Genomic DNA, 15,075 nt, shown 5'->3' with positions numbered 1-15,075 from the left:
ATTTCTCTCTTATCAAATTTAAATTATATTATTTATCATACCTTTATTTCTCTCTTCTCTTTTTTTCTCTCTCAAGGTATTAAATAGCATCCAAATGTTCATCAATTTGTATCCATTAACAAAATTGTCTTGTCGTTACACCAAAACAATATATAATTACGCATAAGATGTCGTAGACCATACACACATGCGCATTCAATGTAAATACCTTCATTTTCCAGTGTCTTAGTTGCGATAGAGTCCCGAGTCTTGACCAACTTAAGCAATTTGGATCTTGACTCTCTACATTCTATGATCATGGTGAGTTAGCAATCCACTTCGGACAAGTCAGCTATCCACTTTAGACAAGTCAACAATTCACTTTAAATAAGTCAATAGTCTAACTTGGACACAACATCAATCCACATTAATCTTGGATAGTGATCAATTAGCCATTTTCTTTGTAAAATCCATGGCCAACACTTTTTACGAGTCCATACTTTATAAAATCCATGGTATTGTAATGGCCCTTGACCAGAAATCTCTAAACATTATGTTACCTTTGTTTTACATGAAATAATCTTTTTATGTTTTGAACTCTTTGAGCTTCCATCATAAGATATGCTCCCTCACTAATTGCAAAGAAATTACTTGTTTATAATGAAGAACTTCATGCCTCGTATTACTAATTTACTATCATAATCGAGTCGAAAGAATTTTAGAATCCTGCCTTCTGATTACCGATGTAGTACAATTGGAACTTTCCTGGAATGTTGCGGTAGCTTCTGAAAAGTATGAAGGTGGAGGAATGTTTTAACCCCGAAAATGTGTAAGAGGATCATTGATAGTGACGCCTAAACACACAGAGGAACTTTTGGAATGATAACTTTTTGCCTCCACTTATTTTTGTTGACAGAACTTTTAATTTGAAATGACCCATACATTATACATTATCATTGACAATTTGACACCCACCAAGGGAGTTGGAGGGTTATTATACATTGTTGCAGTATGATAGCCTTATGAGAAATTAGATGGCCATCTTGTAATATGCTATGAAGATCTTGCTGGTTTGCTTACTCCACAGTGAATAAAAGGTCCAATGCTTGGGTAACGTAGTTATTCTAAATTATGTCATATTCTTCCCCCATGATTAATACTACAAGTGATGTCCAGCCGGTAAATGGATGTGACCCTTTTCCCTTACCGTTATTCTGATCGTACTGTTCCCACAAAAATCCAGTTTGTTGATAATTGCGTACTATATTTCTGCAGTAAGATGGAAATTATTATTTAAAAACCAACCAATATCTTAAAACAAGATCACAAAGGTACCAAACAAAATTAAACAATACCTAATTAAATTGCTTCTCAGTTCTTTGTAGATAGCTTTAGCTCTGTCCTGATATGGTCCATTCTCTACAACATTCACCACAAGGTATGAATGAAGTGAAATATTTGCAGATATTTTGCCTAGGCCAGTTCATATTACCTTTGGAGTAATGGTGGAGCGCTGAAAGAATTCTGTAATTCATGTTTATCCAAATTTGACCTCTCCAATATGGACCCTCAAGCTCAGAGTTGAATTTCATGTACAAGGAACTGTGAAAAATAATTATTTTTTGGTTCACCATAAGCAACATATGCTGAATAAGACCACACAAATTCAAACCATTAAAAATGCATTTAAGCATAGGTTGTAATATACCTTGTCGTGGCAAGCGATCGCAGTCCATAGCCAGTCCAAAAGAGACTGTGATTTGAAATGAGTTCAAGCTGCTTTTCCAGAATCCATGATCCCTGAATGAGACAGTCATAATAAAATTATGCATATGGAGTTATAAGGTTGACTTAATATTTGAAGGAAAAAGGGAAAAACTAATTAACAACTAACATTTGTTCGTCGATGAAATAAAATAAAATATGCATCTAATTGTGAAGTCAGTTAAGCAAGGAAAAATTTCTCAGTTCTTCTTAGCATAAAAGTTTCAAGATATTGAGAATACATGCATTACTTACAGATGGAATGATCTTCCCCATGAATGGGAATAGACTAACATAACCAATGTGAGGAACCAATCTCAATACGGGCTTCTCTAAAACAACCCTGACAAGTTGGCGAGCAGTATGATTGTGTCCTATCTCCACTTCTTTCCATTTAAGTTGAATCTAGCATGGTTAAGCACGTGAAGAATATCTCATATTTTCAGACATGAATAAGAAACCCATGCCTTGTCATTCTTGCAACAGTAAGCATACTACTGAACCTAAATAACTAGACATTATACCTTTTCTGTATGATTTCCAAAATCAAAGTAAGCACCATGTGCATCATCAAAATGCATCTGCATGGTCATCAATCACAAATTAGGCATGGACACAGTTATGGTAGTAGCAAATTGACTCTGGGTCACCATGCAGACATTAGTTCGCTTTCAATTTTCTTTTCTTAAAAACCATTTAAAATAGAAAGAAAAATCAGATTATTTTCTTTATGTTAAACTACATCAATTATCCGGACTAAATTCAGGAATCACGGTGGGAAACTTCAATTGCTAAAAGAGAACATGTGAAAAGATTCCATGTACATGTAGTGTGTTTATACTTGAAGGTTTCATGCATGTAAATGCAGCAGGGGTCCTTAAGAAGTTCACGTTCCTCAATATTTTAATTAATAATAATGAGCTTGAAGAAGGCCCAAATGAAGATTACACTCAGATGAGACTCATTTTCATTATTTATATTTAAGGAAAAAGTCAGGCAAAACCTTGTTTTTCAAATTGGAACACTTGATCTTCCATTTTGCAGAAAAACTCAACAAATAAATAAATAGTCTTCTAAATAAAGAAATAAAAAAGTTTTCTTTTCCAGAAGAGTAATTTGTTTTCCAGGTTATTTCTAATTCTAGTTATTCTATAGATGCATACACTGTTCTATTTCCTCTTTTTTCGTCCCTTTTATTTCTCTCTCCTCTTTATCTTCACTTTTTTTGTTCATATTCCAGTACTGTATCACCAACAGCAAAGTGCAACAACCCTGAAGAAAGGGAGAGAGGGAGCAAAGGTAAAATACCTGGTTCAGTAACTCGACATCTGATAGCAATTTAGCAGTAGAACCATAATTCTGCATCATTTCATACAATATGTCAATTATTTTAGGTTACTTAACATTCTGCTGCCTATATTTACCATACTTGATATCTAAAATTTACAATGCATAATTATAATACTGTTGAATTTACTTTTCAAATTTATACTTTGCCAGGTTTAGTTTCCTTATCCAACAACTCTTCAATGTATTGCAGACAATCGGTTGCAAGTAACATCCAACATCTAAGATCCACGTGGCGCTCATCTGCACTTGGGTGTGAAGCACGTGGATAATCATCAAATCCAGATGACAGTGTCTGAAAATGCCAGAAATAATGTTTGTTAGGAGCAAGTGTCTTCATCAAGGACAAGGAACACCTTGTCATAATCAACCAGCAAAACACCGATGGCTGTAATAAGTGGTGCTTGAATGTAACAAGTGAGAATTCAGGTTTCATGCTCATTTTTTTGGAATAAAAAATAAGTCCTATTATTGTATCCTATACCAAATAAATTGACCACCAATGCCAAAAAGCAAAAAAGTGACAAGAAATCTACAACAACCGTGTTTGCAGCTTTATGCTTATGTAGGTTTTGGCCTTCTGTAATAGCAATCTTTCAATAAATCTCATTTGTGGTTGCCTTACCATTAGCTTCTTTTTGAAGCATGCCAATGGTTGTTTTGGTCAAGTTAATCTGCTGCCCTATCTATATAGTTCAGATTGAAATTGAAGACAAGCACAGAGAGAAATTAAAAATAAATATACTAAGAATGCATATTAGAACCTTGGGACTTAATTCATATATAGTTCTATTGTTTCGTCCATGCCAATAGTAGCTGCTCATCTGTTTCCCTGATAATAATAAAAGGGAGGCGGGGTCAGAAAGAAGCAATCTATTTCCAGTGCTCAATCAGACTACACGTGCATTATAGAGCATACCTGACTGAGTTGTATTGAACCATTGGAACCATGCTTCTAATCGAACAAAGGCACGCTCCAGGAACAGAGAGATCTCAGTTTTATCCGTTGCAGTAAACTCATTATTCTTCAATCCATTAATTATACCTACAAAAATAGAATTTTAACCACTTTGGTAAGAATTTTTTTTGGTGGTGTGGGAGGGAATGGGGGGTGGTGAGCAGAGAGATCAAGAAATATACAGAAAAAAAGTTCTGTACTGCTACATAGCTAAGTAAAAGAGGGGGCAATAACTTTCATATACTTGCATTGGATCTATGTCCCATATAAAGCATAAAAGTTTCCACTTTTCAGCAGCACCAAAGTAATACATCTCCAAACTAATTTTAACCATATTTTTTTACCTAAAGTGAAAGTTACCGATATAATTACTTCATACAAATTGTCAAACTGTCTCCATAAATTTATTACTCAGAAATATCGAAGTATCATCAAATCCAGATCAATTATGCGTGATGCCAAAGATCTAGAACAAGCGAAGTTACAAGGGTATGTTATCACAGTCACAGAAGAGACAAAAATAACCAGGCAGGAAGCTAGTTGCTATAAGTATCGTCCCTCAAGCTCGAGGAAACAGAAAAATTAAAATACACAACCAAGCCTAAGTCATGCTAGCTCGAACTCATTAATGGCATATATGTAGCCTTCTTTTTAAAATAAAAATTCTCATAACTAGAAAAAAAAAAGGATAATAGAAAAGGAAAATTAATATATACCATTTAATGCTAAAAACAGAGTCGGAGGATTTCCATTTGTTGGATGCTGAGGAACATATTCCTCTGGAACCCGACTGCAAGTGCAGAAGAATCTAAGTCAGTAGGACAGCTAAAAACTTTACATTTACTGCAATTATTTGAACTAAATGTTTTTACTACACCTGAGTGCTTCAGCCCCGAGAATTTGTTCACGTGGTATCCATCCATCAGCATTCATCAAATCTAACCAGTGTCCAATGATATCCAATGAAATATGGATATCCCAACGCCTGGTTAATGTGAACAAGATCAAAAAAACATATTTACAGATCATAGATTATTTGTTTGCTAAATAATACCAGTAAGTCTTGTGCAGTCAAGAAAACTGCACTTAAACTGAATTTCAAACAAAGACAAATGATAATGATGATAGTAGTAGTGGTTGAGGTCATGAAGGATATTATTAGCACAAGAAACTAACCAGATTATTAGTTGATGAAAACCTTCATCCCATAAAAATCCTCTTGGAAAGGAAGGTCGACATGGTACAGCTGTGTAAAGCTCAGCAGGCCAATATGATATATAATCAACATGCTCACTAAGCTGAAAAGGGAAACAATCCACTGCATATCTGCCCGAGCTCTAAATTGATGACAGCTAATTGAAAGGTACAAAGGAGATAAATAGCTATACACAGCTATGCCTATGCCTATGACATACTGTTCAATAAGAACTATAAATAACAAACTACATTACCAAAGTAACTTACATTATAGATTCTTGAAACAGCAATCTTTGACTGACCATAGAAGTAGCCAATGCCACCTAACAAGTTTCCAACAGCTGCCTTACCAACAGATATGGATTCTGAATCCACCTGGAAATCCACTACTATGATAAATAATTTGTTAACTTCTAAATCAATTTACTCAATTAAATGAATTATGAAAGATTCATAACACATCAAAAGACGAAAAAAGAACTATAAATCATTCAATATGAGATAGTTAAAAAAAAAAAACAAGTCAAAGGACAATAAAGTTGGTACCTTCTCAGCTAAATTGAAAATTTTCTCAAACTTTTCATCAAATGCTTGTTCTTTGTATTTCAGCTGATTGGACAGTGAGGTTCCTAACATCGAGCAGAAGAACAAACAAACAGTTACACAAGGACTTAGCATTTAGCAAGCTAATGTCAATCAGAAAAAAATATTCTACAAATTCAATAAAAAGTGGTCTCATTCTCCTTAGAACATATAATTTTTAATGCAAAAGAATCCTGAGATAAACCAAAAGTTGTTAAACTATAGAAATAAACACATTGAATTCAGAATAAATTATAGAAATAATTTGGTTTTTAAGCTAGATTTGAATACAAACTCAGGGTTTTCCCATAACACAGAGTTTCCTCCTTCAAAACACCAGAAAAAGCAATCCGACATCTTAATTGCCTTCTACAAGTCTGTCACACAACTTATATATCACTATAACTGTCATTAATCCGAAATTAATATAAAAATAAATGCTTAACAACTTCCTAATACAAAATTATAGTTGCCTAATTCAAAACTTGGCCTATCAAAAGCCAAAAGGAATAAAACTAAACACATAAGCCCCTATATCGTCCTTCAACATGAGAAGTTGGTTTTCAGAGCAATGACCAACTCCTACGACAGAGTAAAAAACTAAAATTTTCTCTGCTTTTACGTGAAAGCACATAAATATAAAGCATAGTTTGGACAAACACTATAAAGAAGTAGAAGAAAACCTGTAAGACTGCTGGCACGCTTTTCCACTATTGAACTTTCTGAATCAGTTCCAGAGATAAATATAACATCTGTTGTGAAAGAAAATCCACCAATAATCTGTAGCATGAATAAAAGAATGAGAAATGCATATGAATATGATAGGAAAACCATAAGGAAAGATGCTTCCAATAATAGTTGAAGAGATGAAATGGAATGGGATATACTATTCAATTAAGCTATATTCCATAGGAGAAATAGAGTTAGGTCCAATTCCTGTGGGCTTGCCTCAACTAATAAGACTTTGTAACAAGGAAAATTAGTGACAAATTAGTTAGTAAATTATACTGATATAAATAGAATGTAGAAAGAAAAAGGAATCCCTTTTAGAGAAAGTTGCAAGAGAGTTGAGGAGAGACTAGACTCTCGAGTCTTGGATATCTGAAATCATTATTCCATGAAAGAATTCACCAATAAAGATAGTTCCATTCTTTCTCTATATACTTTTATTGCCTGATACAGTTCCTTAGAGAATCTTAGAAAAGTGTATATGCTGTATTACCTGAAAAACTAATACATTTGGAGAATCATCTGATGAGTCAGATAGCAGCAATCGAGCATGCTTCCTTATCTACAAAGACATGCACAAAAGCAGAGACATCAAAGCAACACCCAAATTAATAAATAACTTTCATAACCACATGCTCTTGAATTCCATGAAAATTATATCATCAGATAAATTGAATTGAAATACCCTAACATACTTGTGATGCAAGATTTTCCTCAACAAGATTGGACAAATTGTGAAAGTGAGGAGTGTGAAATCCAGAATAATGCAGCTCCAAATCATCCTAAAAGAGAAAAAGCATAGGAAAGTGAATAACCGGTTACTACCAGGCATAAATTACAGATAATCAACAGAGGGCAAGAGTGGAAATGGTTTGCATGGGATAATTAAAGGTCAAAGGAAATAGGAGGTATGAAAAGTTTGATCTAGGTAGTTAAAATACTAAATAAGGGTGTGTTACATGTTTGCTTTAAAATGCGGAGATTCATAAGTTTATCATATTCTTGGACTGTTTCAAAGAAGGAAACATGAATCGTGGACTCCTCTTTAAGGAATTGTAGTATGACTGTATGATTAATTAACCATGAACTCAAAAAAAATGTAGAACAAGTGACAGAATATTTAATATTCAACCATAACATCACTTCCTAGCATTACCATTGATTTTAAATGTAGCTGCCAATCTCCAATGTCTTCTCGAGAGCCAGATGCCACCAAAGAATCCGTATGAACGTTCAAGTTTTTTCTACTTAAGTTTAGAGCATTACCAGCTTCATCAGCCAAATAGAAAAAGAGCTGGGCACCTCTCCCAAATTCCACATTCCACTTGGACCTGAGGTTGGACCACGAGAACAAAGTCACTCAATAAATAAAGTCACCAAATAAAGCAATACTAAGAGATGCAGAGGACTCATTAATTCAATCAAATTTCTTTATCCTAAGACCCCGTAGGAGGTTTTTTATTTTATAATTTTTCTCTCTATTTTGATAGTTTGAATAGGTTTTATGCATATATCAAAAATATGAATGGTTCACTCGTACAGGTAAAAAATAAGAAACTTAAGCCGGAAAATTAAGATCAGTGTTTTTATTTTATGTTATATGTTATCATTCGTCTTCCCTTACTTCAACAGACCTGCCAGTATCTACTTTGCTATAAGGAAAAGCTACAAACAAAATTGTTTTGCCTCAATACATATATGAAAATAATTTGAAGTTGATAACATCACTCACTTATCAATTTGCACATTAATTCGAACTGCCCAATCCCCTCCATAGCCACTGCCTTCCACTTTTGATTTTAAGAACCCAGTGGTGATGGCCATGCCATGGTCAACCAGCACTTGATGTCCAAAATCTCGTCCATTGTGCTTAGTCCAACCATAAGTACTAAGGTTATCCTCATGTTTGCAAACATGCCGCAAGTGATATCTGCCGTCCTTCACAACAATCCACATTAATCCAGCTATCAAAGATTTTGGAGTCCTGAAATACAAAGACCACCACCACCACCCAACCAAAAATGAAAGTGAGAATGCTTGCTTGATGAGTCAAATGTTGTTGACCACTTTCTCTATGATGCACAGTTTGTTGATATAAATCAGTTAGATTTCATACTTCACAACACATACATTATAATTAGTTATTGCATAAGGAGAAACGTTACAACATAGTCTTAGAGTGTATGTCACAAAGTGTTGCTAGCACTCCTCTTGGATTAAGTGTGAAAAATACTTCTAACAATGGATTATAATTATGAAAATAAGTTTTAAAATTAGATATATTAGATGAAAGTAATTTGAAAATGTTTTTTTAAATTTGAATTGTTTAAAAACTATTTTTTATGGTAAAATTAGAAAAATAATATAAAATTATTTCAACTAATTAGTTTTATATTTAAAATGATTAATTCTTGACAATAAAATAGAAAAACAAATGCCTGTTTGGTATAAGCAAATGATTTTTATTTTGATTTCTATTCTATTTAACTTTTTATTTGCATTTTATTTCTTTTTTATATGATTTGTAAAAAAATGTAAAATAATTAAAAGTGAATAAGAAATGAAAACAAAAAAATTCAAAATACCCGGCCAAAGTAATTAACTTATAATCATAAGTTCTAAAATTCTGTACCTGATAATGGGAAAAACATCATTTTTATAATTTTTCCAAAAAAATTAGATTTTCTTAAACAAAACGTTTTAAACCTTAAAAAAGTTTCTCCAAAAATTAATCATATACAAATATGCACTTTGAGTGGGAAAAAATAAGCCTAAAACTTTTTTAAAACAAAATTATGTGTTTGACAAAATTATCAAAATAAAGAAAAAGTTGTTTTTAATAGAAAATATTTACTATAAATAAAATTTTAAAGTTTATAACTAAAACATATCAATTATTTATTATTAAATTTTTATTTTTCTATTTTATCTCAAGCAATTAATTAACTAAAATGTAAAATTAATTATTACAAAATATTTCAATTTATTTTCTAATTTCATTGTTAAAAAATTCAAAGTAATAAATTGTTTTAAATTTTTTTCCTTTTTAATAATTTATAAATATAATTCAAATAATTTTTTTAGCTAATAAAAAAAATAGGTCTGTTTCACTACAGTAATACTATGTAAAGAAAGAAAAATATTTCATGATACTCATTATGCTATAATTCATCTAAATCTAGAGAGAGTAAAAGAAAAATATAAGTATTATAAGATTTATGAATAATAAGAAAATATAAATAAAAAAATGAAAAATGTCAAAGAAATGTTTAAAATAAGAAAGTGTTTTCATATTATTATTGGTAAAGAAAATACTCAAAGTAGAATACCTGGCACGAATTCCAAGATAGACCTGAGGACGATAAGTTCCCCAATACAAACTCTCTTTGTGCTCACCTTCAAACTGCAACAACGCCAACCAAGTCATTCTTCTTTCTTCACGTACGCCAAAATCATTAAATTATCGAAAATGGACAGAAAAAAAAAATAACAGCAATGGAATACCTGAGGAAGGTCCGTTATCTTTGGCGCGGGAAACGGCGTCACAACGCGAGGAATACGATCTTCTGCAGCTGAATTGGCGAGGTAATAATGGCTCAAAAACAAGACGATACCGAACCCAACTTTGAAATTGCCATTGTTGAACATCGGAATGAAGCTTCCGTATTTGCTTCTTTCTCTGTGACGATTCAACCTTTCGGAAGACAATCTCTCTCCGCTGCGAGTGGTTCTTCTTCCATTTCCTGTCATTTTAAGTGCAGACAGTGTTTGTGTTTACTGCTTAGCAGTGTAACGTAGCGGAAGTTCGGGGACGGAGGAAGAAAACGAGGGAGTGAAGCAACTTTTTTTGGTACTTCAAATTAAATTCTCATTTCAATAAATAGAAATATCTTCTCCTTGGAGTTTGATTCATACGTAAGAAATGCAATTGCTCTAAATAAATTAAGCTTTTTTCTTAAGAGTTTAATTCGTAAGTGTACAACCTATTAAAAATAATTGTTTGTAAAACTTTATGATAATTATTATAAAAAATGATAACTATTTTTTTCTTGCATAATTATTACATAAATTATGAGTTTTTTTTTAACTTGGATAAATTAGAAAACTATATACTGTAAAAGACAAATTTTCCATTATTAATTAATAGTGAAAATCATCAGGTAGTTAATTCAAGTCATAACATATTCAATTTCTCTGAGGTAATGTCTTTGGTTTAAATTTGTAGAAAATTGAGATAAAATCGATCCGTTTCATTTTATATGATTCTTAAAATTTTGGCATAAATATTAAAAAATGTATTTAATATTTTTAATTTCATAAATTATATTATGTCATTTTCTAATTAATTATATTGTTCTCATTTGTTACACAATAATAACTTTTTTTATGTTCAATAATAACTATTCTTGCTAAGGGTATTCCATAAAAAATATTTAATGTTTCATTGATTTTCTAAACCAACAATTAGTTTGAAATTTTTTAATTAAAACGTCATATGAAATGAAACCGAAGAAGTATATTATAGATGTTTCTAACTCAAATAAAAATCTATGGGTGATTTAGACAAACAAACTCTACTGATTACCTATAAAAATATTTGGGATAACAATAACAGAAATATTACGTAAAGAATAAACCAAAGTTAATGACAAAAAAAATAGGGTGGAATCTTCCTTTTAATTTTTTTTTTTTTTTTTTGCGAAATCCTTTTTTATCTATAAAAACTATATCATTAGCTTAGAAATAGTCATATTTTGACATTTGCCTTTGCTGAAAGGTTAGAAAAATAAAACATACAAACATTTTGGCATTTACAATTAAAAAGGTTCACAAATTCAAAACGAGTTGGCCTTCGGTGTGGTCAAAGAGATGCAGGCAATTGCAATTTACACTTCATGTTACTTTTTTTACTTGTTAAATTTGTTTATCCACTCTTACAGAATAAAATAGAGCCACCATTTTAAGATGAAATAATTTTTAATTATAATCTTGCTTTTAAGACATGTAATTAATTTTATGTTTTTTCAGAAATTATATATTCTTCAATAGAGAGTTAGAGATCATAATTCTCCTTAAAATGGGAATGATTACTATATAAGATTGTTCTCTATGTATATAAAAAATTAATTGTTTTTAAATTTGAATATGATTAAACCAAAATAATACCGTGTCAATTTATTTATTTATTTGTGTGCTCGATAAAAAAAATTACTATTTACTATTTTTACCTTTTATATTCATTTAAAAACTTTAAACTATCAAGTATTGATAACTGCTAAATAATTGTATTTTGATAGTATAAAATCAAGCAAAATTATCTTTAAAAATAATTATTTAGCAATTATTTGTGCTTAAATATTAAAGAATTGATGTTTCGTTGAATTTTAGCTGCAGATATAAAAACTAGAGGTGTAACAAGCAAAAAAGCCAAAAAATTGAAGAAAAGAAGAAAATCTGGAGTAGGCCCAGCCCAACACACATGCTAAGCCCGCGATCCAACAGAAGCACGCGCTAACCCTGCAACACGCGCACTAAGCGCGATCTACACGCGCTGAGAGCGAGGGGGTGTTGTGTTGAGCGAGGGGGTGTTGTGCTGAGCGCGGCTACGAACACACCACGACAGAGCCCCTCAATGGTCATGAGTGGCTAAACACTTAGTTAGGGTCTGACAGGCCTAAAAACCAATGTGATGTATGATGTACTCTTCACTATTTATCAATGCAATATCAGGTTTTTCTTTCCTATTTTCTTTTCTATTTTTATCTTGCATACTCATCTTTATATTCTGTTGCTTTGGAGAGGATAACTTCTAATAGAACAAGAAAAAAAGATATCATAATAAAATCTGCTAGGCAGAGCGATTGCATTATGCCCATGCATCAAAGCAAACATCTAGAATTATAACTTCATGCATTTTATCTATTGAGTATTTGCAAAGACATTTGGAAGATAGATAGGTAAAATAGGCTTGTCATCATGAGACATCAAGGGCAAGTAAATGAATAATGTGGGTATGATAGAATCACTTGAATTAGTAAAGAAAAAATCATAAACTCATATATCCTAGGTAGACTAAGCAAGTCAATTTCCAACATTATCTTATATTGAATTTATCTTTTTTTTATCTTTCACCTTTCTAATCTTTTATCTTTTAATTTTATCTTTAATTCTTTTATCTTCTAATTTTATCTTTACATCTTTTATCTTTTCTTTACCTTATCATCTATCTTTCTTTATTTGTTATTTTAAATTTCTTATCTCTTGCTTGAAAAAATTGGATTTGCATTAGTCTAAGTATAAATAAGGTCCCTATGAATTCGATACTCAGACTTCCGAATACACTTTACTACTTGTGACAATTTGATACACTTGTCAATGAGTCAACAAGTATACAAAACTAACATTATACGTTAAAAAACAAGTTGACTTATTTATATATATATATATATATATATATATATATATATATATATATATATATATATATATTAAAGACAATAAAATTAGGTGATTCAATAAATAGAATGAGATCCACAAAAAAATTGTCAATAAGTTTTAGTTAATTAGTTTGAATCCTAGTTTACAAAATATTTTAAGTCTTAATGACTCTCTCGTTAGGTTAAGCCTTGATACCCAACTTTTTTTGCACTTGCCACTAAATGTTGTTGTTGTGATATTGAGGCCTTGTTGTCTCCTGATTGGGTTGATAATTTGAGTCGCACTTCAAAAGAAACAAATGATTGTGTGGATTGATTGGCTAAATTTGGAACAAAAGAGATGGTTCATTTTAAACTCTTCGAAAGTTAATCCTCCTAAATTATGTCTATCATTGAACTTGCCTTCTGATATATTGAGTGAAACTTATATTAGAGAGTAGCCTTTTGTTTGTTTTTCTTGCTTTCTAATTCATATAAACAAACTTATAGATTACCATTAGAATCTATACTATCTTGTCTTTCTTCTATCAATCTAGTTTTTAATTGTACTTTCGTTAAAAACGAGATCTTCAAAAGAAGAAGTTGGTAGTGCCAAAACTCTTGAAAGGAATGTAAGGTAAGGTGACAAATATAAGAATATCATATACCCATCTCAACATTCTTGAAAATAAAATTTTAAACAAGGAAACAAATCCAACCTTCATATAGAAAATAAAGAAAACCACCAACAAGAAACAATAAATGCCAGACCCGAAAGAAGAAGAGAAAATTGAGGTAATCATATTAACCGTAGTAGTTCAATGGTTCTAAATAAAAACAAAAAAAAATAAATTTCCTTGAGGCATTCTATCAAGCATATGTTAGAGTAGAAGAGTCTACCCATCATTAACGATAAGAAAAATGTTGTCATAATTATAATTTCCCAAATGAACATTATTTCACTTTACATGCATGAATTCAAAGATCCAAATCCAAACATAATCCAATTAAGCAAATTACCTTGGATTTCAAGTACGTCTAAAACCAGTAGGGAATTAAAGATTGGATCAATTAAATACATAAAGTCAAGAAAGAGTGACTTCAATGCACAAGGTAAAGAGTGGGGCTTAACCTGATGGTACGAAGACCCAAAGAGTGGGGCCCTCATAGTACGAAGACCCAAAGGCCCAGATCTCTGATTGTGTGTTTTCTTGTAAGTACACCACAAAACCCACCAAAACAAATTAATTATGGCTCCACACGAGAGATTTTACTTGTGTTTAAAACCATAAAGATATTTGTTTTTGCTTGAAAAAATCTAGATACAAAACCTAACAGAGTAACTAAGATATCAATGTTAGTTAATGGAATTGACGGTGAGATGGAGTGCATTTTTGAATGTGTTTGTAAAATTAATTTTAAATTAATGTGATTTTATAAAATTGATTTTAAGTTAAGGTAAGTTGTAAACGTAATTTTTGTTTGATAAAAAATTTTTAAAACGTGATTTTTGTTTGAATAAAACAATTTAAAAACTTGATTTTATCACACAAAGTTGTTTAAAAAATTGCAATCTAAATTTATTTTGGGTGTAAAATTATCAAATATGCATGCACGAGGGTTTTTATCTTTATTATTCATCAAGACAGTGGGGGTATACTTGGAACATTTATTGTAACTCAAGTTTGGGGTAATGGATAAGCTATTCTTAATTGCTTCAGTGAAACTTGAGTCCTAAATTCAAAATCATATTTCCGACACAAATTCAAACATTTTGGTCAATGAATAATCATGTTTAACTCATCTCAAACTCAAGTTTGAACCTCCAAACACATATCTAAACAATCTCTCAAGTCAACAATAATTGTTGGAATAAAATAATATTCGACTAGTTTGGATTAAAAAAGGATATAAAAAATATTTATGATATAATGTAAGTTTTGTTATTTTATTTTATTCTTAGCATTCTATTTATGTTGACACCTTTTAAGTAAAGATAAATAGAATTTTTCCTACTCCTTATTACTAATGTATAATTTGAATTTGAAAATATCTATAAAAAAATTAAAAAAAAAACAAAAAAGTGAAGGGAAGAGAAAATGA

At 31.1% G+C, this 15,075-nt stretch overlaps 1 protein-coding gene across 1 annotated transcript; it reads right to left on the bottom strand.

The window, feature by feature from the left end:
* Positions 1-851: 851 nt before the first annotated feature.
* LOC100795161 (mannosyl-oligosaccharide glucosidase GCS1) lies at positions 852-10,479 on the bottom strand. The gene is made up of 22 exons (XM_003524840.5): positions 10,061-10,479; positions 9,886-9,959; positions 8,289-8,540; positions 7,713-7,887; positions 7,252-7,338; positions 7,050-7,118; positions 6,511-6,607; positions 5,792-5,874; positions 5,513-5,620; positions 5,225-5,346; positions 4,926-5,033; positions 4,765-4,838; positions 4,010-4,135; positions 3,855-3,922; positions 3,236-3,385; positions 3,052-3,102; positions 2,268-2,324; positions 1,999-2,148; positions 1,688-1,779; positions 1,472-1,581; positions 1,335-1,398; positions 852-1,248 (listed from the first exon to the last, which is right to left on the bottom strand). The coding sequence occupies exons 1-22, from the start codon at positions 10,304-10,306 to the stop codon at positions 1,104-1,106; spliced, it is 2,508 nt and encodes an 835-aa protein (XP_003524888.1). The 5' UTR covers positions 10,307-10,479; the 3' UTR covers positions 852-1,103.
* Positions 10,480-15,075: the final 4,596 nt, after the last annotated feature.

This window comes from Glycine max, chromosome 5 (genome assembly GCF_000004515.6).
Source record: "Glycine max cultivar Williams 82 chromosome 5, Glycine_max_v4.0, whole genome shotgun sequence".
Taxonomy (NCBI): domain Eukaryota; kingdom Viridiplantae; phylum Streptophyta; class Magnoliopsida; order Fabales; family Fabaceae; genus Glycine; species Glycine max.
The sequence above is the reverse complement of the archived record's forward strand: the minus strand, read 5'-3'. Positions and strand labels throughout refer to the sequence as shown.

Excerpts from the sequence above, each read along its gene's own strand:
- LOC100795161 (XM_003524840.5), bottom strand. The coding sequence starts at position 10,306 with ATGACAGGAAATGGAAGAAGAACCACTCGCAGCGGAGAGAGATTGTCT. Across the intron at positions 1,780-1,998 it reads TGGGGAAGATCATTCCATCT|GGATCATGGATTCTGGAAAA; the intron begins GTAAGTAATGCA and ends TGTCTCATTCAG. Across the intron at positions 1,399-1,471 it reads GCTCCACCATTACTCCAAAG|AGAATGGACCATATCAGGAC; the intron begins GTAATATGAACT and ends TGAATGTTGTAG.